The sequence below is a fragment of the Papio anubis genome, chromosome 10, assembly GCF_008728515.1.
Source record: "Papio anubis isolate 15944 chromosome 10, Panubis1.0, whole genome shotgun sequence".
NCBI lineage: Eukaryota > Metazoa > Chordata > Mammalia > Primates > Cercopithecidae > Papio > Papio anubis.
The window spans coordinates 18,977,384-19,005,030 of NC_044985.1; the positions used below are offsets into that span (position 1 = coordinate 18,977,384).

A 27,647-nucleotide genomic window follows, 5' to 3' on the forward strand; every position below is an offset into this window, starting at 1 on the left:
TACGCATCACTGTGGAATGGTTAAGACATCATAAAGATATACTATTTTTACTTGTTAATTAAAAAAATAAAACAATAACTAAATTAAAAAGATGCAGTCAGGGAGGCAGAGGGTCAGCAGTGTCATGGATTTCTGGAACCTGCTTATTTTGATTAAAACTATCCTTTCATGCTAAACTAAACAAAAATAAAGCAGCCTATTGGTAAAAAGAAAGCACTATTACTACCATCGTGGCACAGGCCACACATGTCCCGGCTTCCAGAACTGCGGTTTCAGTGACGGCTCTGTGGAATCTGTTTCATGAACCACCTGCAGGTTGGGAGGCAGCAGCCTGCGGCCATTTGCCCACACAGCCCTGGAGCAGAGTCCCCAGGTCCTGTTCCAGGGCCCCAGAGAGCCAGCCGGCCTGGTTGCTCCAGCAAAACCCTGAGGGGCAGGCAACAACACTGAGGCTCAGAGTCAACCAACTTTACAGTTGGGAAATTCCAATTGCACAGCTCTCTTACTCAAAACTTACCCGTCCCTGCAATTATTCCCACTCTGAGAACTGTGCAGCGAAGTTTAAAAAGAAGGCTGCCAAGGGAACAGGGCTGGGGAAGGGAAGACACTGTTTCTGACAGAATCTACAGCCACAACTGGACAGAAATCCCACGTAAAACGCAGTTCTGCAACTGAGACTAAGCGGGAGGTGTCACTCAGAGCTAAGTCTGTGACGCGGAGACCCTAAGCACCCGTCTCCCTGGTTTCACCCAGATCCTACCCTCACAGCCTGGTTTGCGCAGAAGCAGCAAACTCCTCGTGTGCAACCAGGAGGCACACTGTATTTAACCTGCGTGAAATTATCCACCCACTCTCAACCAGAGTTCTCAAAAATGTTTAATTAGTTGCCAATTTATCTCACATTAAACATAGGTTTCCACTTCCTCTTTAACACTCAGAAGAGCTGCTGATGAGTCTTCCGTATGGCCCACATGCCAGCATGACATCTCCAGAGGAGGCCAGGCCCTTCATCAGGCATGCGCACCTCAGTTGCCACAGACCCGGCCAGTTTCTCCTATTTTTGCTTCAGAGCTGGCTTACAGGCATTTGAGTTTGTGACTCCTATTTGAGATGAAGCATTGTGCATAAATGCACATTTTGGATTACTGCAGGCCAGAGGTCAGGGGCCTGGCTGTCACCTGTCGGCTTCTATAAACCTCTAGCGTACAGCAAGGGAACAAGAAGACCCGGGATGGAGACACGGTCAGCCGCCACCTGGCGGCATTTACCTGGCCCGTGGGCCACTGAGCCCTCAGCCGAGGAGGAGGCCTTCCCCTCTGGAGACGTGAGCTCACACAGCTTGAAAGCTCCCTAGTTAACAACTCTGAAGGCTTAAACAAAACCACCAGCAAAACCATCGTGTATCGCTTCTCCAGAGTTCTGACAAGATGACCATAAACGGGTGTGATTTTTAAATCCCACACCAACAATAGATGAATGGATAAAGAAAATATGGCATATATACACAATGGAATACAATTCCGCCATAAAAAAGAGTGAAATCCTGTCATTCGCTACAACACAGATGGAACTGGAGGTCATTCTGTTAAGTGAGATAAGCCAGACACCTGAAGACAAGCATCGCCTGTTCTCATTCATGTGCCAGCTAGAAAAAGGTGACTGTGTAAAGGTAAAAAGCAAAACAGAGGATACCAGAGAGGGAAGGGAGGGACTTGTTAAAGGAAACAAAATTACAGCTAGATAGGAGGAATAAGTTCTAGTGTTCTAAACCATTACAGGATGACTAAACGATAATATATTATATAGGTTATAATTATATAACATATTATATAGCTAGAAGGGGGATATTGAATGTTCTCAACACAGAAATAATAAATGTTTGAGATAATGGATATGCTAATTCACTAATTACCCTAATCTGATCACTATACATGGTATGTATCAAAACATCACTATGTACCCCAAAAATATATATCATTATTGTCAATTTAAAAAAACAAGTAAAATAAATGTCTACAATCCCATACAATGCATCAAAGGTGCAGAGGGTATGGGTTCTGCAAGGACAGGCACAACCCCGGAATCTTCACCCTCTCTGAACCCCAGGTGAGGCTGGGTGTTGGACATGTATACCTTGAGGGGGAATTTAAGTCAGTGAGCTGCTTCTCTTAAGAGTCTTTGCACTGTGGGATAATAAGAGATTGCTCCCAGTTAAAAGTGGTTCAGCTGTCGGGAGAATAACAAGGAGAGCCACTACCAGGGCCGTGAGCACAGCCAGCCATTCCCTATCACATGAGCCCTGCTGGAAATTAATTTTTAATGCCTAAATAAATGAATGTGTCAACTGGCATAGTGGAGAAAATTCTCACCAATAAACATTTCTCAGAGTTGAGGCCTATTTGCAATGCCTATAAAATGCAGATATTTCCTGACTGACATCTAACATGTATAATCACACTTGGCATCGTCATATTTTACCTAAGGTTCAGATTCTGACTGAGTGAAATGCAGGCTAGCAAGTCTGATGGAGGAGGAGGATGTGAGAGTCCCATATGCCAGCCAACCAGGGAGATCGGTAAGTAGGAGATGAAGAGCACAGGACTGTAATGAATGGTAATATTTGCTCGAGCTATCTCTGCTTCTGAGAAGGACTAAATACTACAAATAGGAACATTCCTTTCCCCGTATCCATTTTTCCTCCCTGTCACTGAGATGTTAGAGAGTAAGCACTGGCCAACTATGGTGATAAATAACAGTTAAAATCCTGGTGGATCATTAAAGGGATGACTCTAATCATTTATAAGGGAGTGAGGAAAACCACTTTCATATGCCTCTACTAAACACAGGAGAATGTCTCACCTCATGTTCATCTTCCCTACAAAAACACACATACACACACATACATGCAATACATCACCCCAACCAGGATTAACATCTTTCTTCAAAAGTAAAATTAAAGGTCTAATCATTTTGGTCTTATATCAGATGGTGCATGTAGCCAAGCTCACATCAAATCACATCCTAAGAGGACAGACCAGATTTTGCATTCAAATTTCCATTGCAACTTGTACACAGAGAATTATTGTAATGGCAGCATCTTCATCTCCTGGTAACCAAATCAGTTGCCTGCCATGAAGACTGCACGATAGGAGGCTGTAAAAATATTTTTCTCAGCACTCCTATAAGGGGAGGGAGGGAAAAAGGATCAGAGTGCCAGTAATGACTCTCACCCAGAGGACAAAGTAGTCAAAGACACATTTTAATATGAATTTGTGTCCTCCAGTTTCAATATCCCAGTGTCAAGTGTACCAGAAGACCTAATGTGAATAGATTTATGTAATGAATTGAGGTGCAAAGGAAAATAATTCTTAATACTACGATCATTGAATGAACACTGAACAACAGATGCAAACAACACAGATTGGCTCACTCTGCTTCACAAAAATAACCCAGTTTCTCTTTACAAAAACAAAACGAATCTTGCTTTAAAAATAGTGAAAATAGCTAAGGAGAGGCACACAGAACCCAGTCCTAGCTCACCTATCTGGAGTCTCTTCACCTTGCCCAGTGTTTCTCTCCACCAGGTCATTCGCATCCCTGCAACAAGTTCTTCTGACCCCCCAAAATGTTGTCTGTTCCCTCTCAACATGCCCGACTCCCCCCAGGAACCCTGCGGTGAGAGGCAGCCCAGGGGGCCAGCACTGGCAGGAAGGACTGTCAAGGAAGAAGAAGGACCTTACCACTTCTGGGAGCAGCCTCGTTGAGAGGTCATGGATGGCTTTGACCACTATACATATGGATGACAGAAGGAATATCACCCCCAAGATGACACAGGCTCTGCAAAAAACAAAACATTGAGAATCGTAACTGGGAGGACTCACACTGCTGAAGAGTCCACACAATTGACAGAGACAAAGACACAGTCCGGGAAGGAACTCAATTGTAACTTGCCACACCCCCAGGGTGACCACCCACAGCCCAAGGATGGACACTAAGTCACCTCTAGGAGAATACAGTTCAGAGTTTGATCACCAAAGTCAGCCTCAGGGAAAAGAGGTCACCATCCTACAGAAGCTCACAGCATCCCATGAATGCTGGCATGGAAGGGTCTTCAAGGCCGTGAAATCTTTCCCCCTTGCCTGGCAAATGTGATGTGTCATTCCTGCTCAAATGGGAAGGTACATGGTTTAACAGCAGAATGGAGGCTCTGGCATGAGACATGCCAAGCTCTACCATTTACTTAACTTGTGTGATCTTGATTATTGTCTCTCTTAGCTCGATTTCCTCATCGTTCAAATGGGAATATATTCCCTACCTAAAGAGGAAATGAGACAATGCACAAAACATAAAACGGGAAGCCATTACTGTTAGCTTAAGCAAAGGAAAGTCTACTCTGTCGCTTTTGGATAGGACGTGACAGACACCTTTGCATTGTCCCAATGATGAAAAGGAGAAGTGATCTGGTAATGACAAGACAGGAGTTTGCGGTAAGAGAAACTCTAAAAGGCAAAAATGAGGGGTAAGAAAGGAGATGGTCAACCAAGACACCCAGCACAGGCAGAGGCAGGAGCAGGTGCGCGGTGAGGCCAAGGTGAAGCGAGAGGACACACAGCTGGGGATGTGGCATGGGGACTGGCAAAGAAGGCTATGGGACTCAGGACATAGGAAAAGTCTCTGACAACCCAGACACGACAAATCTCAGGATGGAAAAATGAAGAGTGATGGACGATGAAGGGAGGCACGAGGAAATGACAGCATTACAAGGGTTAAAATATCAAATGAAAATGAAAAGGGAGAGAAAAGAGAAAAAATACAAGAGTGACTACAGTCAGGTTTAGATCATTCCTGTCCCAGCTTGATGTCTCCACCATTTGGCAGCCTCCTCAGCAATCTTGCCCCAACTATCAAACAAAATCATGTTTTATTATCCACCTTGGAGTCCCCTTCTCTGGACTAACAGCATGGCCCCAAATTGCTCACCTAATTTTGAGGTAAAACCTACTTATAATCCCAGTAAACCTGTGAACAGACCCCATCCTCCACACTTAGGACTGAGGAATAAAAGCAGGTAAGCAAGACTGCTTGGAGTCCACTCAGTCGGCTTCTAAGTCACACTGTGGTGTAGGTTTTATTCCCTCAAAAGCAAAGACAGAATAATTGCAGGTTGGAGCAAAACACAAAAAAGAACAGAGATGGAAGGAAAAGGAATGAATGGGCTAGGAATCAACACAGACTTGAGCAAATGAATACACACATGGATGCTGGAAGGAACATCACCCCCCAGAGACACAGGCTCTGCAAAAAACCGAAACATTGAGGATCTTAACTGGGAGAACTCCACACTGCTGAAGAGTCCGCACAATTGACAGTGATAAGGACACAACCTGGGAATGGACTCAGCTGTAACTTGCCACACCCCCAGGGTGACCACCCCTAGACCAAGGATTGACAGTAAGTCACTTCTAGGAGAATACAGTTCAGGGTATATTGACTTTGACCACCAAAGTCAACAGGGGAAAGAAGTTGCCATCCTACAGAACCTACCTGAATGCTGTGAGCCACGGGGCCCCATGATCCACCAGGGGCAGAAGAGACAATTCAGGCAGTAAGTAGGAGCTAATGTACAGCGCGCCTGGGGCTGGGAACCACAGTCCTAACATTGGAATCAGGGACAAACAGGCCGTGTTTAAGTCCTGGAGGAATGAGGTGAACCTATTGGAGGGCCCTTTAGTGACTCCGTACTGGAGCAAGAGCAGGGATTCCTAGGGCTTGGGGAGCATCACTCCCAAAGCACTTGCCTCCTGTTTGGAAGACAGTTCTGGGCCAGCTGTGCTAGGGACCTGGAGTAACCATTCCTCCCTGTGAGGCATGTGCCCTGAGAGGTCCCATTACAGGAGAAAGCCTGAAATCAGCATAGGCCTCCAGGTAAGTTCCCGCAATGTGGTTCTTCCCTCCATTCACAAAACAGGAGCGACTCACAGAGACTCCTCTTTAATTAACCCTTTCAGGTAACTTCAGTCATCAACTCAGCACTTCCCAGCACTCACAGCACATTGCACTCCCCTGGGGAATTCCTTTTTTTTTTTTTTTTTTTTTTTAAGTTGCCTGGACACCACTCCAGTTCCTAGAGCCAGGTAGGGCCCTGTCCCTAGGAAGCTTCCACTGTGAGGTGAAAGCACAGAACTTCCCGGAACAGAGGCTGAGATGGAAGCAACATCCAAGCTGGGGAGGAAGGAAGGGGGTCTCGTGGGACCTGACAGGCCTCGTTGTGTATTTGTTTGTCAATCAGCCTTCTCTCCCTGAAAATCAAGTAGGGTAGCCACAACCTGCGTGCTAGACTCTACAGGCAATTTGTCACCATATCCCCAAGGGAGCTCCCATCTCCATACTGCTCTGGGGAAGGAAGGAACAAATGCCTGCTTCTGACAGGGAACAGTGGTGATAATGCAGGAACTGCCTCTCGCCAGCTCTCCGCAGCCATGCCTCCATCCCGCACAAAAGGCTGATATGGATTCTGTGTACATTTACCTAAGGAGATGAGTACGAAGGATGCAAGGGCCTCGTACGTAATGTATTGTTTACCTAACTTTACTCAAAATTACACTATAAATTCTGTAAGGGCAAGAACTACATAGCATGCAGCAGGTACTCCCGCAGGCAGCAGAGTGGTTCAAACATCAATGGATTCATCCCTGACTGATCCTTAAGTCCCCCCAGGGAGTCTGAGGAGGCATCAACCATTTACCACTGGGGATGGGAGGAGGAAAGAGACTCCCGATGCTTCAGCCAAATGCCCGTGGAATAGTCCACGTGGTAAGGCAACTCTGAACTATAATGAAAATCAAAAGAAATTTGTGATTTGGTTTATTAAAGTTGCATTTCACAGAATTGTAATCCTATTTTCTTTACCAATATACCTCTGACTATGCTCCAAAATGTTTCCAAAACTCATTTGCATCTTTTAAATGGGTTGCAGATTCAAAACCCACAGTCACCTCTCCTTGGACACTGCTGGGAGCCCGTGTGTCAGTGTCTCCAGCAGCCCAAAGCAGCTATTATTAGCAGCGGGCGCGGTGCTATTTTGTAACGTTTTATTAATATTGATTGTGTTTACACAGCAGCTTTCTCCTCTAGCACTCAGAGCTCCACAGACCAGCTCATCAGTCCCCTGGAGGCCACTCACCAGGTTTTTGTTTTTCTGCTATTTTATGGATGAGGGGTGGGGAGAGAGGTGTTTTATAAACAGGAGTGTTTAAAAATGCAGGAGTCAAGGATTGGCCGGCTTCCCTAAGGTCACTCAAGGAGTTTGTGAAGTCTATCCAGAAATAGAATCCCATTCAACTGCCTCCCTCCCAGCAGCCAGCCCTGGTCAACCATCCAGCCACACGAAAGCTCTGGGCAGCCACGTCACATGCTCACACCACCACTGCCCTGGGACTAGTGGTCTCCAGGATGCTGTGAAGATTTGAGTCGGGAGCAAACAGTGCAAATATGACTGATTCTTGTATCTGCAAGTGTGAGCTGCTGCCAGGCTTGGCGGACCAGAGACGGGTGGGGGCAAAGAGTAATTGCTCCATCAGCAATCCGTGGCCTCAACCCAGAAAGGCTGGCCTGGCCAGTAACAAGAGCATTGAGGAACCAGGTCACTAAAAAGAATATAGACTCCTCCCTCTTGCCCCAACTCTGGGGAAGAACTTCATGGATCAGAAAGAGGCAAATGAGCTGCACCCCTTCAGCATAATCCACCAATCAACCCAGACTGAAACCAAATTTAAATTCCCAGCTGGGCACGGTGGCTCACACCTGTAACCCCAGCACTTTGGGAGGCCGAGATGGGTGGATCACCTGAGGTCAGGAGGTCAAGACCAGCCTGACCAACATGGAAAAACCCTGTCTCTACTAAAAATACAAAATTAACTGGGCATGGTGGTGCATGCCTGTAATCCCAGCTACTTGGGAGGCAGAGGCAGGAGAATCGCTTCAACCTGGGAGAAGGTGGTTGCGGTAAGCTGAGATCACGCCACTGCACTCTCCAGCCTGGGCAACAAGAGTGAAACTCTTGTTTCTAAATAAACAAATAAATACCCACCGAATCAGTGGTTGTCACAGTGTGGTCCACGAATCAGCAGCACCCGCGTCACATAAGAACTTGGTGGAAGAGCAAATTCTGAGTCAATCCACCCCAGACCTACTGAATCAGAAACTCTGGGGATGTGGCCCAGCAATCTGTGGTTTAATAAGCCCTTCAGGTGATTCTGATGTACGCTCAAGTTTAAGAACCACTGAATAGGCCGGGCGTGGTGGCTCACACCTGTAATCCCAGCACTTTGAGAGGCCCAGGCAGATCTGCTTGAGGCCAGGAGTTTGAGACCAGCCTGGGCAACACAAAGACCCCACCTCCACAAAAAATAAATTAGCTGGGCATGGTGGTGTGCGCCTGTAGTCCCAGCTATTCAGGAGGCTGAGGCAGGAGGATTGCTTGAGCCCAGGAGGTTGTGACTGTAGTAAGCCATGATCGTGCCACTGTACTCCAGTCTGGGTGACAGAGAGAGACCCTGTCTCTCTCTCTCTCACACACACACACACACACACACACACACACACACAAAGACATACAATGTCCGAAAGGAAGCAATGGTTAACAAGTCACTTCAAAGAAATTATTAAAGGTAGTTAAAGCCTCCTTTTTTTTCTGTTCTGCTAAAGGCTCCAAATTGCTAACTGTGTACGGTATTATAAATCTCTAGAGGCATCAGTTTTTAATTCTGAAATTATAAGGGCAAAACCTACTGACAGACACTCATACACAAAATGATGTCAGATAGAAAGTTTGGCCCCTTGTCAATTGTAGGTTTAAAGGCCTGTGGCTCACATTAAAACAGCCTGAGTCCTAGCCTACCAATTCTAGGTTACTTCCTATCAGATCAAAAGAGCCAAACAAGAGAAGTTTCTCCAATCACCCTCTAATTTATGACAGATCTAAACACAAAGAAGCCCTGGTGATTAACCAGTTCAGCCCACAGTTTAACGTGTAATTGTTTTATTTATCATCTTTGACTCTGGTCTCCAAAGCATTTGTCATGAGACAGTGCTCAAATATGAAGCAAATAATGAAAAATACAAGAGTTAAGTGGTGTGAGCATATAACACGGTACTTATGGCTGCACAATTCCTAATGCTGGTTTTCTCCAGCTAAGCCCCCTTTCTCTCTGTGTGTTCTGACATTTCAAACAAAGCCACAAAGGAAGCTCATCTTGGAGGCAGGATAAAAGGAGAATGTGAGCAAGGAATGGCTGTGAACCATTCTCTCCTATCATGGAGAAGCCAAACCGGCACCATCTGGTTAAGACTCCACCCCTCCCTCAATCCGTCACTGTCAATGCCTCCCTCCTCTCCTCCTTCTGGAACTCCCCCACTTCCCTTCATGTTTGTACTCATCTTCACCTCATTCCTCCCCTCAACTCTCCTGAGCTGCAGCCCCTCAACCCCTCTTCTCCATCCATTTCCCATCTCTCTCCTCTATCTTCAACTTCATCTACCTGCTGTGTTTCTGGAGCGGGTGAGATTGACTTGGACCAGGGACAGTCACTCAGACCACAGCTCTCCACACAAGCATTCCCTACCCTCTCCATGGTGAGAGCCTCCACTTCCTCAAGTTGTGACCATTAAAACCTCTCCTTCCTCAACAAATGACCTTTGGTTTACATCTGTAATGATACACAAGCTGAACAGAACCCAACCAACTGAAATCCCACTTAGATAGGACTTTATTTCTGGCATCTACTTTAGGGACAAAAGTCAACATGAGGAACTTGTTAAACAATTAGTCTCTAGAGCAGAGCAGACCCAGGGCATTTTCTGCGATGATGGATGCTATTCTATGTGGTAGCCACTTGCCATGGCTATCTATCGAGTATTGCAAATGTGGTTACTGCAACTGAAGAAATGAAATTTTAATTTATTTTAATTAAAAATCAAATGGCCACATGTAGCTGGTGACTATCATACTGGACAGTGCAGCTCTAAAGGTTGGGCTGAAAATACACAGGCTCACCAAAGGGGCCGTCGCCCAAGCCATTCCTCAAGATGGGGTCAATTTATGTGGGCTAACAGGGACTGCTCTAGGAAACTATGCAAAGGCACATCAGGCCTTTGGTACCTCCACCAATCAATGCGCCATTTCCTTCCCTCCAGAGAGCCTGCCAAACCCCAGGTCTACATGCCAGTCTCACCCTTGTTTTCATCTAACATCAACCTATCTCCAGCCACAGCGACTGCTTCACCAGGGTATCTGCATTTTAGAAAGGGACTTGAAAATTCAGTCACTCACATTTTAAGTTATACATGTCAAGCCCTGAAGATAAGGCAAACAAAATCTATACCCAGGCCCCAGAGAGCACGAATCTAGGATAGAAAACCTGGAAATCACTACAGGACAGTCCATCACTTGTGAATGTGAAAATAGGCAATGGACAAGGAATAAAACAAAGAAAGAACTCAGAGTGATACAACACAACCTGGGGGGACGGAACAGGAAGAAAAGATGGCTCTGTAGTATGACATCTAAGCTGGGTGTACAATGGACGGGAATCATGAAGCAGAGAAACTAGAAGGCTTTGGAGGTTACTCCAGACAGAGGAAACTTTACGGACAAAAGCATAAAGACACAGCACTGTGGGGCCCTGTTTCAGCGGGAATTCAAAATGGAGATGCTATTCCTGGAGCATTTGGTCCCGGGGGAGCAGCAATGCAGTGGCCACAAAGAAAGGCCCTGTGTGTCCTGGAAGCTCCTAGAAGATGGCGGGTGCATCACCCATGATACACACAACAGATCTTAGACGGCATACGGACCAACACCTGTTGTATTTAATAGTTACATATTTTAATGTACCTTAGAAAACAACGATCACTCCATGACTGCAAAGATATTGTTGCTTAGGGAAAAAATGAATATATTTAGATAAGTATTAAGTTCATAAAAGGATAGGATAGATAGTACACAGAGAGGGCAGGATCACCAAGTGGGAACACACAGGTCTGAGGTTGGGGAAACCTTTGTGGTGACACGAAGTCGCTGCAGCATTTTAAGCAAAGGAGACCCATGACGTGATCTGGGCTTTGCAAAGACCCTCCTGACTGCAGCTGGGGTTGGGAGGGTTGAAGGGAAAGGAACTAGAGGGAGGGGAATAGCCTGTAAGACAATGTCAGTGGCCACAAAAACAAACTGATGACTCTACACACAGACCACGACAGCTGAGAAGAATCAAGACGGAAAGACACCAAGCAGATCGAACTGGCAGAACTCGATGACTGACTGGGCATAGGCAGAGGAGAAGGGCACAAGGACAACCCCAATTCTGAGACTGGCCACAAAGGAAGAGGTAGTGGTGCATCCAAGAACAGGCAGTGAGGAGCTGGTAGTGAGTCTGTTTGGGGCTTGCCAAGCTTAAGGAAGGTCTTAAGTGAGATACACTGACCTGAGCCTGAGAGGCCTCTCCCCAGCCTAGGCTCCCAAGGCCATTTTCCTGGGGCTTCCAGGTCTCACATTTCCAGGGTGGAGGGGAATGGATAGAAAGAAAGGAACAGGGAACAGCCCATCTAAATGTTGCCAAACCCTACCCGAGATCTCTGCTTCCAATATACACCGCACAGGGAACGCATGCGGAGACTCGTGGCCCAAGGTCTTCCAATTAATCAGCAAAACACTGACTCTTGTGTTCTAGGGCAAGGATTTGGCATGAACAGGACAGCAATTGCCTGCTCTTGTGGCACTCACATGGGGATAGGCAATGAACAAGTAAGTACATTATATACAGAAACAAAGCATAAAAAAGGGGGAGAACAAGGCGGGGGGCAGGGGGAGGTTTCTTTATATCCAGCACTCACACTTCTCTCTAATGAGGGTACATCTGAACAAAAACCTACCAGATGGGAGAGTCGGCTCTGCAGCCACCTGGGGATGAGCACTCCAGGCAGAGGAACACTGAGTGCGAAGGCTCCTAGCAGGAGGGAACCCAGCATGCTCAACCTACGGTGACGAAGCTGGGATGGCTGGAACCCAGGGGCCTTGCTGTTACCATAAGGACTTGTGTTTTTCCACTAAGGATGGCAGGGCACCACTGGAGGACTCCGCAAAGAAATGACACAACCTGACTCACATTCAAAAAAGATCACTCTGGCTGCTCTTTTGAGAAAAGAACAAAGAGGGACATGGGTGGAAGCGGGAAGACCAGGAGAAGGCACCTGCAGGGATGCTGGAAGAGGTGATTCTAGAACAAGCCAGGAGAAGTGGCAGCATAGGGAACATGGGTCTTGCAGGCTCCCATGAGATCCAAGGCAGACTGGCCAGAATTCAGTGCATTCCAGCTGCTGAGGGAATAAGGGAACCAGTGGTTTTTGGAAAGATTTTAAAGGTACTCTCAGGGTAAACCTGCTTCTCAGGAGAATATGAACATCTAAAAATCTTGCTACGTTAGCCAACTGGTTATTTCAAGTAAACCGTGCAAGTATTTTCAATGTCAGGGCAATTAGCTGCACCAATTCCAATTTTTTCTTAAATAACTGCTGAAGGTACAACTGCTTGTCTATGCATGGAATATATCCAGGCAGATACCCAAAGAGAGTGACAACAGCTTTTGCTGAACACGGATGGGGAAATAGAGGTTTTAGGAAAAACTCTTCCTAGAGAAGCTGATCATGGTTTTCGTAGTTGTGTGTGTGCAGATATGACCTATGAAACATGAAGAAACACTGAATGTCTACCATGTGCAAAGAAACCTGCTGTTCATTAGCTACGAGGACACAACATGGCCCTTTTCCTCCAAGTAGAGAAAGGGGGCAATTAAATCACACACAAATATTCCTAGAGGCCCAGGCGCAGTGTCTCACACCTGTAATCCCAGCGCTTTGGGAGGCCAGGCAGGTGGATCACCTGAGGTCAGGAGCTCGAGATCAGCCTGGCCAGCATGGTGAAACCCCATCTCTAACAAAAATACAAAAATTGACCAGGCATGGTGGCGTGCATCTGTAATCCCAGCTACTCAGGAGATTGAGGCATGAGAATTGCTTGAACCTGGGAGGTGGAGGTTGCTGTGAGCTGAGATCATGCCACTGTACTCTAGCCTGGGCAACAGAGCAAGGCTCTGTCTCAGAAAAAAATATTCCTAGAGAAGCTGAGAATTGAGCTGACTTTGAACAAACCAAATAAATTAACTTCATAAAGACGAGTGAAAAGTATGTTCCAGGAAAAGGGAAGGCAAGTCCAAAGGCACGCCAGAATTCATGCATCCTGCGCATTTCCACTGCACACCTGCCGGGTGCCAGGCACTGTTCTAGGGAGCAAGCTATGCGGGTACGGGGGGGATGAAGCTTCAGGCTCCGAGGTGGAACCCTCTCAACTCCAAAGGGGAGTGAGAAAGAGGGAGAATGGCGAAGGTGGATCATATAAGGTCTTAGAGCTGTTGTCAGGATTTAGGCATTTACAAACATGGGAGGCCACAGGGCGCACGAACTTGGAAACATGATGTGGCATGTTTTAACAGGACCACTGCTCACCAAGGGCAGAAACAGGGAGAGCGGTGTGCAGGCTGTGGCGATATCCAGGGCAGGTGAGGGTGTGACAAACAACATCATGGCTATCCAGGCCAGGTGAGGGAGTGGCAAATAATGTCATGGATATCCAGGCCAGGTGAGGGAGTGGCAAATGATGTCATGGATATCCAGGTCAGGTGAGGACATGGCAAGTGATGTCATGGATATCCAGGTTAGGTAAGGACGTGACAAATGATGTCATGGATAGCTAAGCCAGCTGAGGACGTGTCAAGTGATATCATGGCTATCCAGGCCAGGAGAGGATTGGCAAATGATGTCATGGATATCCAGGCAGGTGAGGATGTGGCAAATGATGTCACGGATATCGAGGCAGGTGAGGGTGTTGCAAATGATGTCATGGATATCCAGGCCAGGTGAGGATGTGGCAAATGATGTCATGGATATCCAGGCCAGGTGAGGATGTGGCAAATGATGTCATGGATATCCAGTCAGGTAAGGATGTGGCAAATGATGACATCGGTCAGGATACAGCACTGAAGAGTGAGTCTCTGGACATTTTCTGGTTCTGAGTTTTGGTCTGTTCAGGGATATATTCTGAAGGCACAGCTGACAAGTCTTGTTAATGTATGGTAGGAAACAAAGGAGCTACGAATGATTTGAAGCTTTGAACCTGAGAAAAGCAAAGGATAGAGTTGCCATTTCCGGAGACAGGGAAGACTGTAGGAGAAGCAGGTCCGGGGGCAGGAAAGATCAGGAGTGCAGCTGCAGACGCAGTAAGTGTGGGATGTGTGTGTTAGACATCCAAGTGGCGGTGTTGAGAAGGGAGCTGGAATAGGAGTTTAGATTCAAACTTGACTCAGGAATCATCAGCACATGGATTACACTAAAATCTTTCGAAGTGGAGGAGATTTTTTCCCCCCAAGAAATTACAAATGCCCTAGAAAAACTGGAGTGAAGTTTCCACGAGGGATCCAGCTGGGAAGCTGAGTAGGAGGGAGAGTGAGACCCAACCCTGTGGAGCCTCACTTTCTAATAAGGTAAGCTGTATAAACGTTCTTGTGAAGAACCACGCAGAGCCGCTGACAACTTAGAAAATGATGAAGAAAGATGATTAGATCTGCATTTTCCAACGCTGACTCAGGCACTGTCTGTGCTGCACACTTGCAGGGCCTGACCTGCATTCATCCCCTCTTCATAGGTAACCAGCCTCCATGCTCCCTCCAGGCTCCACTGTCACCAAGGGGAGGACCGACAGTCACTGCACCCCTGCTGGAACCCAGGCCCCTGACCCAAGCTGGGCCCATCAGACTCTCTCCCTGGACTTTCAATCCAAGAGGAATGATAACAAGGACTGAAAGCCAAGACCAGGGGTGGCTGGAAGGCCACATTCAGCTGAGACTGTCAACCAGAGTGCTGAACCAACACCCCTGGGTGTAGCCAGGCTTCCTGCAGGGGGGGCTGGCTTCCCCCAAGCCAGCGCTCCACTGAAACCAGGCAGAAGCTGCAAGGCCTTGGAAGCATGCCACATCCTTCCAGGGCATTCTGCAGTCCTTAAGTGAGCCATAGGCTTGCTGAGGTTAAAGAAGAGGGGGACAAGACGCCACCTCTTGATGGAGGAATGACAAGGAAGCATTGTAGAACAACATGTGGAGGGGGGATATGGTTGTGATCATCTTCAGAAAATACCACCCGCCACAAGGATGAAGAGGCCCAAGACCACGTTGGCCATATACTGTGGTAAACCAGAGATTCTCTCATGCTAGGGTCAAAGTCAGGGTTGTCCAATCTTTTGGCTTCCCTGGGCTACAATGGAAGAAAAAGAATTGTCTTGGGCCACATATAAAATACACTAACACTAACGATACTGATGAGCTTAAATTAACAAGAAAAAGAGGTGTGTGCATAAATCTCATAGTATTTCAAGAAAGTTGACAAATTTGTGTTGGGCTCTGTGCACGAACTACTTTAACCAAGCTTGTCCAACTCATGGCCCATGCATTGAAAGCCATCCTGGGCCACATGGTCAATTCAGTTCATGCACAGAGCCATATTCTGAGGCTTCTGTGCTACAGTAAACAAGGGGATGGGTGGTCATTAAAAGAAAACAAGGAGGCCAATTCCCAGTAGGCCTGCAGAAGTGTGTATCATTGCTCACATCAATTGCTCTCAACCTCACACCCCTACCTTTGCTGTGTGATTGACAGCACCTTTGTGTAGGGGACGTATACATCCTGCCCACTATGGGGCTTGGCCGTGTGACTTGCTCTAGTAAACAGTGAGTGGAGATGACATCACTGTACCTGCACAGAAACTTTCCATGTGCACAGTTGGTTTGGCCTCATTTCTGCCCAGTGGTCCTAGGAGAAGGGCTATTCCTTCTGCCTAAAAGCTGGAATGAGAACTCATGTGGAAAAGGCCACCAGCAAACCTTGGCTTACATGGAAATAATGAAGAAATGCATGTTTGTGGCATAAGTCACTGAGACTTTGGGTGCTGCTATTGCAGCAAAGCTGACAGATATAAGGTTCTTGAAAGGGATTCATCTTATGGCAGTGGCAGCAAAAGGCTGTCTCAGCCACCTGGTACTTGGAACCAGGGGAAGGAGTTGCCGGTCTGACGACAGACAAGTTGCCCAAGCTTTAGTCTATCCTGAAAACCAGGCAATCCCACTGACACAGGATGTACAGAAAACCACCTCTTGAGTAAATAATCTTACTGAATCAAAAAGACAAGAACGGAAGCCCCCTGTGGTCTCTGAACTCTCCCACTGGGTCTGAAGCATCCAACCACTCTTCTGCTCTGTCTCTGCGGGAAATGGCGAGCTCAGCACCTTCTGAACACAGGCTTCTCAGCATGACATGGTTAATTACATCTTTTACTTATTTTGATTCCTATAAAAATACTCCATCATTTCCTTAGTAACCTATTTTACAGTGTTTCTAACCTTGATTATAGTATTTCAAGTAATTGACTTAAATTATTCATTCACTTTGATCCATTTCCGGGAATCAATCCCTAAAGAAAAGGCTTTTTGCAGAAGAATGTTCACAGCAGTGTTATTTATATTTAAAAGTGGGAAATTTACATGTGCCACAAAGGGAGTGTTTAAGTAACTGTGATACATCAATTCAGTTGACTATCAGACGCCATTAAAATTTTTTTTTGTTGATCAAAAAAAGTATCCAAAAGATAAATGAAAAACAGGATATAAAAATATACATATGCAGATTAGAAACACATAAAAATAAATCTAAACCCGGGGGGGAAATTTTTGGAAGGAAACACACGGTAAAGTAATAATAGTAAGAAGACAGACTTTGTTCCCTTCTACTTTTCTGTGCTGTACTTTTATAACAGAAACAAAATTTCTAGAAATGTCTTCTCCAGCTACATCACTTCTAACATTGACCTGTATTTGTATCTTCACAAGACATGAAATGCGGGCCTCTATCAAGTCTCAGACTTGACGTGTAAATCAACCATGTTTTCATGAGCGTGTACCACGTGTCCTGTGGGGCACCGGGACTCAGGTGCACAAGGTGTGGTTTTGGTGAGTTTCTGCACTGCTTCTGGGGCAACCTAGAAAGCTGCCACCCAAGCTCAACTGTTCATAGGTCCTTCTCCAAGGCTCAGTTTCCTTAGAAGAAAAATGAGAATGATAAAAAGACCACTTCCCTCCCAAAACTGTGGCAAACATAAATAAGATGGGTAGGCACAGGTCATCCAAGATGATATTAAGCATATATAAAATATGGGCCACGTGCAGTGGCTCAGGCCGGGCACAGTGGCTCACGCCTGTAATCTCAGCACTCTGGGAGGCCGAGGCGGGTGGATCACCTGAGGTCAGTAGTTCGAGACCAGCCTGGCCAACATGGTGAAACCCCATCTCTACTAAAAGTACAAAGATTAGTCAGGCATGGTGGTGGGTGCCTGTAATCCCAGCTACTCAGGAGGCTGAGACAGGAGAATCACTTGAACCCATGAGGCGGAGGTTGCAGTGAGCTAAGATTGTGCCACTGCACTCCAGCCTGGGCAAAAAAGCGAGACTCTGTCTCAAAAAATAATAATAATACATATATATATACACACACACATATATACATATATACACGCATATATATGTGTGTGTGTATACACACACACACACACACACACACATATATATATGAAATGTAAGGCTCCCTGGTGAGTGGCAGAGAGGCCAAGCTCTATCTACACCCTAGGACTGCAAAACTAAAATGTTACTCTAGACTAGAGATTTACCAAGCACCCTAAATTAGAAAACAGAGGCAAACATGACGGGAGGTTGTGAGCTATAATTAATGGTTATGTGTTTAGTGGATTTGTTTACATGGATTTTTCTGTCTTAAGTTTGTGACTTCACAACTGCTTATCATGCTGACTTGCTTTACCCCCACCCACCCCCCTCCCCACAAAAAATAACATTTCTAATCTAATCCTGTGGCATCATCTTCCATCACTGGGACCTCTGGTAAAACCCCCTATATCATGCCCTTTGGGAAGCTGATCAAGCTTCCACAGCTGGTCAAGCTGGTTGAGTCCCGAGGACATGAATTCCCTGAGACAAACACCCCATGGCACGTGGGTAAGCATGAGAGGCTTACAGAGAACTCTTGTGGACTTCTCGCATGCTTTTCACTGATGCTGCCAAATGGAGTATACACTACCTCTCCCCTCTGACAAATCAGAAGGTTGATGGGGAGAGGGGCAGTTAGGGAGAAATAGAGAGCTGGAGACAGTCTGGGGACAGTCTATGAGCTACCCAGTGTTATGAAGCTGTCAACTGAACTGGGACTCACAGTCAAATTTGAGGCTTGCAACATAGACAAGCTGGAATTTTCTTTATCTAGGTGTTTATCAACCTAAATACATACACAAAATTTTCACACACAGTTTTGTGTTTATTTTTTTCTAACTGGAATAGCAGTATTGCTGGAGTCACTAAGCTGGAAGCAGAGCCCAGGAGCCCTTGTCATTAACTTGGAGAAAAATAGGAAACTATCTCTAGACCTCAGCTTCCTCATGTTGAAAGTTAGCCACTCTGACTTAACCGCCAAGATCCTGGCATACTAAAACTCCAATCTAGATGGAGCAATGGGAATTCTGGCTCATTAAAGATTTTTATTTTAAATCAATAGGTTCAAGGCTCAGATTTATTTGCATAACCAAAACGTAAGAACTGAACAGTAGGTATTATTTACCCACTGGCAAGTTAGGAGAAAAGGTATGAGTTTCCCACTAAGTGATCTGCAAATTGTGGGCTTCCTTTCATATATCACTACAGAGTTGTCAGACGGAAAAAAAAAAAAAATGCACCGTGTTTTTGGCTGATCTTACTTATTTCTGCAACTTCTCTGTGACCTATACACTCTACTATTTTGAAAGGCTGACATTTCCCAGAGTAAGAGAAAAAGGATAATACAGAAAGCAGAAGGAGAACATTTTAAAAGAAAATGTTATTCATCCATCGCATTGGGAAGCTGGTCTTCTAAACAGAACAATGATATTGAATTATGTGAAGAATATCAATACACCAGAGCCTCACTATATGGTAACTTGGGGAAAGCACATTAATGGTTCATCTTAGAGCTTTCACCTAGAGGGGCAACTTTCTGAAAATTCTGGAATATCAAGTTACATTGAAATGTGTTATCAGATTCACAAAATGCTGGCTTCCCTACAAAATACAGATCTGCCCATAAATAGGCTATTGGTTTGGTCCACTCATCACGAGCACACCACCTCAAGAGATAAGTGCTGGTGCTTCCACGCCCAGTATCACCCTGCCTGTCTGAGGAATGGGAGATTAAGGAACCTAAATGTAACGCGCCACAGTGCTGACTAAATACAAGGCCATCCCAGAGTCAAGACAGGTAGAGAGGATGGTCCTTTAACTGCTGGGGGTCACATAAAAGACTTTTGCTGCCACATCACATCTTCCTGGCCAACTCAGATTTCCTTCCAACACCCTGTACTTTCTAGTACGGTCTCAATTCAGCACCCGTGAGGGTGGCAGGGCATAGACTTCTCAGAGGCAGAATTCAGCCACCTCTGCCTACAGAAGTGACCACGATATCTCACCTCAGTTGACGTTTCCTCTTTTCCTGTCTAACTCGCCCCCTACTTCACTCCTGCTTCCTAGATCATGCCGGGAATCACTGTCCAATCTGCGGCCTTCCTTGTCTCAGGCCCCAGTTCCAAGCAGGGGGCATTCCAGGAAGAACTTAGAGCAAGGACAGTTATATTATATTGTCAAAATCAAAAGAAAGCAAGACAATTGGGAGATAACACAGACAAACTCAGAGTCTAACCACAAACATCCATGTGAACAAACCAAGTGCAGACCCAGGACTTCAACATTCTCCTGGCTTTGCAAATTAAATCTATCCGGGACCCCAGGATCAGGACTTTCTCCTAGACTCCAACGTCCAACCAAAAATGACAGTCCTTGGCACAAGTGTTGTAGGAGCCCACAATTCCACGTTACCATTTAAGATACTCACAGACCTAAAAGCAAGGCTGTCGCTAGACCAAGCCAAATAAATCAGATTAGAGAGGCCCCAAAAGCAAGACTTCCCTCCTTCAAATCACTTCATATTTTGCCATGAACTCTGCTGACGACCCCCTCTCTTGGGGCAGTCTTTAAAATCTTCCACGGCTCCATACAAGGCAGCCTTGATAAGCCTGTCCTGAGGTTTGTGTCAGCCTCAGATGAGCACAGTGGACAAAAGTGGCATTGGGGATGTGAGCAAACTTTAAAACACAAATGAGGCACAATGGCTCACGCCTGTAATCCCAGCACTTTGGGAAGTCAAGGCAGGCGGATCACCTGAGGCCGGGAGGAGTTCAAGACCAGCCAGGCCAACAAAGTGAAAACCCATCTCTACTAAAAATACAAAAATTCACCGGGCATGGTGTTGTACGCCTGTAGTCTCAGCTACTCGCAATGCTGAGGCACGAGAATCACCTGAACCCGGGAGGCAGAGGCTGCAGTGAGCCAAGACTGTGCCACTGTACTCGAGCCTGGGCGACAGAGCGAGACCTCGTCTCAAAAAAAAAAAAAAAAAAAAAAAAAATTCCCCACACAAACGTCTTCTGAAGGATGAGCAGGTGAATGTGGGGGAGGGAGGCAAGTGTGGGTGATTACGGGCCAGATGTACGAAGAGACAAAGACAGTTCACATCACCTGAGTTCTCGTGCCAATGTAAAGATGAAGGGGCGTGGAGAGAGAAAACCTCATTCTCATTTATGTAACTCTGCATACCACCACCTTAGAGAAGCAAGGGAGGGAGGGGCCCTTATAAGACAACCTGTCACTCTGTGAATGTCCACACATTCCCCCAAAGAGAGAATCAAATCAGTGTCCTAAAAATGACTGATTCGTCCATTAATGATATAGACACCTCTAATGAGGAATTATCATGCATGAACATTTCCTTGAAGTCCACTGCAATGCCCTAATGTCTGGCAATAACAGTAGGAATTCCGGTTGTGCCTTCACGCTTGCTATGAGAAAAGGCAGTAGAGTACTCCACAAAGCATAGTCCCCAGAACCGGTGACTGGCTACTTACAGCACCAGCAACCTAGCAGGGCGTGACCTCAGGAAAGCTATGTCACTTCTCTATGCCATGATTTCATTGTCTGTACGACTGTAGTACTACTGTTGTGAGTTAACTCACACGCAGGTCTTATTAGCACAGTGCCTGGCACAGTTTTATGCGTGCGACCTTTTTAGATGATGCATAAATGTAACTGATTCAAACATACAAACACTTCTTGTTTACACTGCCATCTTCCTATGACAGGGTCTGTAGCTCACCCCATAAGGTCCAAAATGTGTTCTTGTCTACAAACTGACTTCCCCATTACTAACCTCTGACACAGCATGGGCAGATATTAAACTCATCTTTAGAATGAGATTGTAGCAGCCAAGTTCACCCAAAGCTACTGGCAAGGGGATCATGATAGGGTAAGTCTCGATCCCCAAACTGGCTGCTGATCGGAGGCTTCTGTGAGGCTCATAAAGAATTCCGATTCCTGGGCTCCCCCTTGAAGTTTCTTCTTACACAGCTCGCATTAGGGTCCAGGAAGGTGTTAGTTTTTGTTTTGACGAAGCTCTCCAGGTGTTCCTTATGAAGCAAGGGCCTTGGGAACTTTTTTTTTTTGAGAGGCAGTCTCACTCTGTCACCCAGGCTGGAGTGCAGTGGAACAATCTCGGCTCACTGCATCCTCCACCTCCCGAGTTCAAGCAATTCTCCTGCCTCAGCCTCCCGAGTAGCTGGGACTACAGGCATGTGCCACCACACCCAGTTAATTTTTGTACCTTTAGTAGAGATGGGGTTTCACCGAGTTAGCCAGGATGGTCTTGATCTCTTGACCTCGTGATCCGCCCACCATGGCCTCCCAAAGTGCTGTGATTACAGGTGTCAGCCACCATGCCCGGCTGGGAACGTTTTTTCTAAGGCTTAGGCATGGCTCTATGTCAGTGGCTCTCAACCAGGGGCAGTTTTGCAGCCTAGAGAACAAGGGGTCATTTAGCAAAGTCTAGAGGCATTTTCCATTGTCATAATTTGGGCAGGGGTGCTACTGGCCTCTGGTGAGTAGAGGTCAGGGATGCTGCAATGCACAGGAGAGCCTCCTGACAACAAAGAATTATCTGATCCAAAACGTCAACCATGCTAATTTTGGGAAACCCTGCTCTAAGTCATTTTAGGGTGTGGCTTTGACTTGGTGGTACCAGGGATAAGAGTCCCAAGGCCATCAACTGGGGCCAACCCACAAAGCCGACAGAACCAAATCGGGTAACATGTGGACTGCCAGCTAACAGGAAGGGTTTTGAAGGAGCAATGGTGAATTCACAGAGGCCACCACAGCCTCTCTGCACACAGGGTGAACATCAGCTTCGCTGAAGAGCATCCTATAATCCCAGCATTGGGGACATGTCAGATACAGAGCTGCACCTGCACAACCCCGCCTAGGAGGCAGGCACTGGGGAGACACTCTGTCAACACTATCTCCCATCACTCCTCATACCTGTTTGAGAAGACAGATATTTAAGCAGTCGAGGAAGCCCAAGTTCAAAGGGTATCAGAAACATGTAAGGTTGCCAAGCTGAGCTGTGGACTGTCTGCCCATATGGCTCAAATCTTCCACTCTAGACACTCACCATCCTGTTTCTCATCTCCTTCTGACTGTTTCTCCGAAGCATGCCCTGAGGCACCTGTTATACTGCCCTATCCTAGATCCGTGGAGAATTTCTAGAGGGGGTAGGCTTAGACTCAGGAGACTTTATAAGCTCCACTGATGGCTCTAGAGCACCCAGAAGTCTAAGGACAGGACAGTCACTGTGACAGCCTTTGTCTGCCCAGGCGCAATTACTGCCAGACCAACTAAGGGCTTGTTTTCCACAAGAGGGAGAGACTGGCACTGCCCACTATCCGATTTCCCTCAAGAGGAAAGAAAACAGCACAAAACACACTGGCTGAATTCATCGCAGAGAAGGAATGTGTTTGAATTTGCTTGCCTTCATTTGAGAGAAGTCAGCTGCTAAGAGAGCACCTGAAAGGTGAACTAAGCAGATTAGTCCCAGAAACTAAACCATCTTGGCACTGATGGCATCCGAAGTGCCAGCACTTTAAGGCCTGTGGATTCGTGGACTGGATAATTTGCTCCCCAAAAATCCCACCACCAGAAATTAGGAGGGTACATTTGTAAATAAGCGACGGTGCTTGTGTTAGAGGCCACAGATCTCACGGTGGCTTCACCAACCGTGGCCTTTATTTTGCCCACAACAGAAGCAGCCTTGTAAGGACAGGTAGCCAGCCATACAGGGCAAATGACTGTAGGAACAGTAAAGAGAAAAGTCATTTATTATTCCCGCCATGATTACTCTACTGGCATATCTAAGGCTCATCCCAATTCTCCCTACTGTTACAAGTACCCCATTTTTCTCTCATTTGTCTGCCCAATGATCTTGAATTAAAATCACATGCTGATTTTCAACAAGGGGGAAAAAAAGATAGAATCCCTTGCGTGTTGAAAGAAAAACGCCATGTGGCTTTGAGCAGTCGTTGCAATGCCCATTCCTTTCCTAATTACCAGCCTGCTGGATTTCTGACAGATGGGATAGAACCACACAGCCCCGAACAGCACTTATATAATGAGGTGCCGGTAATCACAACTCCACATTCAATCTGCCCCATTAATGCCAGAGGTGGTTCAACCAAATTAGAGAATTAGGGTCTTGCAGACAAGACTGATATGTGTGTACACAGTAATTTTATTAACCATGAACATGCTTTGTGTAAAAAGGGCTTCCAGTTCAAAACAGTAAAAAAGACATGCAATTTGCAACCTTCACTGATTTAAGTCTGGGGGTGGGTCTGCAGGTGGGGGTCGGAGCGTCTATGTGCCATCACTGAACTGCAACACCACCACGGAATAAAAACATCACCAGCCAGTCAATTAAGGGAATTATTCATGGGCTTGTTAAAAGGTCACATGCCAAAAACTTCATGTAATGGGAAAGAACTGAGGTATAGTAATCAGTTGTTTTGTTGCTTTTAAAACTCAGAGGTGATTGGAAATGAGGATAAACCAAATTTCATTTAGAAAAAATGCTTAAAAAGCTATTACTGATGTCTTTCAAAATCCATTACTGAGAAAACCTAGAAAAGCACTCCTGTCTCTTCCCCCAGTCCCCCTCAACTGCTCACTGCCATCGTTCCACCACTTTCTCAGCAAAGGAGCTGATATCTAATTCATCTTGGTAGGAATTACTCTGATTGTGATGAGGCCTCTTCCAGGCATTTAGGATCAGTCTAGAGGTGGATAAATGGTTTTTCTCCTGGACAAAGAAATAAAGCTTCCATTAAACAGAGAAACGTGAAGTGGGAAGCGTCCTGAAACCCAGCCTTAGTAACACCACTCCAGTGGTTCTCATCTGGGGAGATTTTTACCCCCCACCCCCTCCGCCTTCACCCCCAACTCCCTCCCACAGGGGATACTTGGCACTTTCTGTAGATATTTTTGGTTGTCAAAACCGAGTGGGTGGAGTGTTGAAAGCCTCTAGTGGGTAGAGACCAGGGATGCTGCGAAACACGCTGCAATACACAACAAATAATTACCCAGCCCAAAATGTCCACGAAGCCGAGACTGAGAAACCCTGTTCTACTCCAATATTTTAGAGCCTTGCAACCCCAAGTGTGGTTCTTGGACCAGCAGCATAACCCAGGATCTCAGAATCACAGAACCTTCCCCAGACTTCCTGAACTACAGCCTGCATTTGAATAGCCTAGATTGACTTGTAATTGCATTAAAAAGTGAGCTGCACTCTTAGAACAATGGTTGTCAAAGTTGGTTAGGTTACACACAGGAATTACCTAGTGGCTTAACACTTGGGGCCCACACTCAGCCATACAAGTGTAATCGGTCTGGGAAGCAGCCTAGAGGAAATTATTGATAATATTTAATGCTGTAACTGAGAGCTTGGGTTTTTTAAATTTTAAGTTCTGGGATACACGTGCAGGAAGTGCAAGTTTGTTATATAGGTAACATGTGCCATGGTGGTTTGCTGCACCTATCGACACATCACCTAGGTATTAAGCCCCACATGCATTCGCTATTTATCCTGATGCCTTCCCCCTCCACGCCCCCCATAGGCCCCAGTGTGTGTTGTTCCCCTCCCTGTGTCCATGTGTTCTCATTGTTCAGCTCCCACTTATAAGTGAGAATATGTGGTGTTTGGTTTTGTTCCTATGTCAGTTTGCTGAGGATGATGGCTTCCAGTTCCATCCATGTCCCTGCAAAGGACATGATCTCATTCCTTTTCATGGCTGCATAGTATTCCATGGTATATATGTACCACATTTTCTTTATCTAGTCTATCATTGATGGGCATTTGGGTTGATTCCATGCCTTTGCTATTGTGAATAGTGCTGAAATGAACATACACATGAATGTATATTTATAATAGAATGATTTCTAAGTCTTTGGGTATATACCCAGTAATGGGATTGCTGTGTCAAATGGTATTTCTGGTTCTAGGTCTTTGAGGAATCGCCACATTGCCTTCCACAATGGCTGAACTAATCTACATTCCTACCAACAGTGTAAAAGCGTTCGTATTTCTCCACGGCATCGCCAACGTCTGTTGTTTGACGTTTTAATAATCGCCATTCTGACTGGCCTCAGATGGTATCTCATTGTGGTCTTAATTTAATGCAAAGGTTTGAAAACCTCCCCAGGTGATTCCTGTGTGTAGTGAAGTATAAGAATCACCGTCTTCGAAAGGATAAATCAGTGCCACTCAGAGTGTGGTTCCCCGGGCTTGCAACATCTGCATCACCTGGGAGCTTGTGAGCACTGCAAATTCTCGACCTCACCCCATCTCTCCTGATCAGAGACTCTGGGCTGGGCCTGGCAGCATGCCCTTTAACAAGCCCTCAGCACATTCTGAGGCCCCTGGAGTCTGAGCAGCACCACGTTAAATGACAAGCCTTAGCTTCCTTGGAATTTCTGATATATTTGCAATTAGACTGTGTTTTCCATCAGATGGGTATCACAACCGCCTCTGGATTAAAGAAGCCCCCATTTTGCAGGAATTCAACTACAAAATAAAGCACTGGGGAGCCCTGGAAGGGCACCTGCCCCCTTTGTTGTGACATTATATGTGTTGTGTGAACATAGCGCCCAATGAAGTAGATATTTTGCTTTTGAGACTACCCTCTGGGCTAAGGGGACAAGTTTACTATAGTTTGGAACCACTCAATGGAACTTTGACCTCCAAATTTGTAATTAGGGAAGAATCCAATAAAAACAGAATCCACCTTCTTCCCCGTCCAACACTCCCAAGAGCACGGCGGGCACCCCCTCCAGACAGCCTCAGAAGCCTGCCTGACCCCTGGCTGGACCTGAGGGCATCTCTCCCGCATCAATCTCCCAGACCTGGGGGTGTCCAGTAGTCCAGAAAAGCTTTCCAGAATGTTTCTGGGCAGTTGGGTTAAGATAAGTTAGATGGAAGGCAACAAGGAGAACTGTTTACAAACAAGAAGGCAGGAATGCTGCGGGCATTTACACAACAAACTTGTTCATCAGCCTGTTGAAGGGATTTCAGCAGAGGGAACAGAGAACTCAGCTGGAGAACCGGCTCAGGCCAGGCCTCAGCTGTGCCCCAGGTGTTGCTGCTTCTAATGCCAACCATGGGGCTGGGCACTAGCCCTTTCAGAGCCGGTGCAAAGCTCGATTTGCTGCTCAGCACATGGTAGGTCCAAACACATGGCTACTTTTACCTTCGCATTGCACACTTGCTCTTGGGACGCCGATGGGAGAAGGAAAGGAGTTCTTCCCTCTTTTTAATAAAAGAAAAGGGAGCGTACACTTCAGGACACACTTAGCAGGACAACAGAATGTTATACAACCACCCAAGGTAAGTAAAATATTTTAAGAAAACTAGTATTCCACATCAGAAGTCTCTCAGACTATTAACCCCACAAAAGTCCTACCAAAATTCAACACAATTCCACATCCTACAGCACCACTAATAATCATCCCTAGACCCCCATCAATCGGAGGTTTCGAAGAAAAACCTACAAACACTATAACCAAAAGAACAAGTAAAAAGAATAAAGCATATGCCATTATGCATATACTTCATGAGACTTCCACATCAGAAGTCTCTCAGGAAGGGGCTGAATTAAAATCCCCTCCACAATTATGCTAGACAAATAGTCTATGTGAAATGAGCTTTTATATAATTAATAAAGTCTTTCCGACTAGATTAGCTACTTCTAAAATCAGAGTGAACGCTACTTTACACCCAGCAGGGAAACAGCCCAGTAATGCAGTGGGCTGACAGGTCCTCTTACAGAACCATTGGCAAAGCAGCATAAAAGCTCCATGTCTGCTCTTGCCCTAATTGGGCCATAATATTTTAAGAAAAACATGGTAAGTGTTCATCCTCCAAGCCTTGCCTTTTACCAACTCCCTAAAGTGTTCACTACAAAAACCTAATAATGAAAACTTAAGTATGTCTAAAAAACAGCAAGGTTCAGCGTACGCTGTTCAAGACAGATGA

At 46.0% G+C, this 27,647-nt stretch overlaps 1 protein-coding gene across 1 annotated transcript in view; it reads right to left on the minus strand.

The window, feature by feature from the left end:
• TMEM163 (transmembrane protein 163) overlaps window positions 1-27,647 on the minus strand; it is a 258,611-nt gene that overhangs the window by 43,184 nt on the left and 187,780 nt on the right. Inside the window, exon 5 of the mRNA XM_017947890.2 lies at window positions 3,741-3,837. Within this exon, the coding sequence (XP_017803379.1) occupies window positions 3,741-3,837 (97 nt within the window). The remainder of the gene's footprint in view (window positions 1-3,740; window positions 3,838-27,647) is intronic.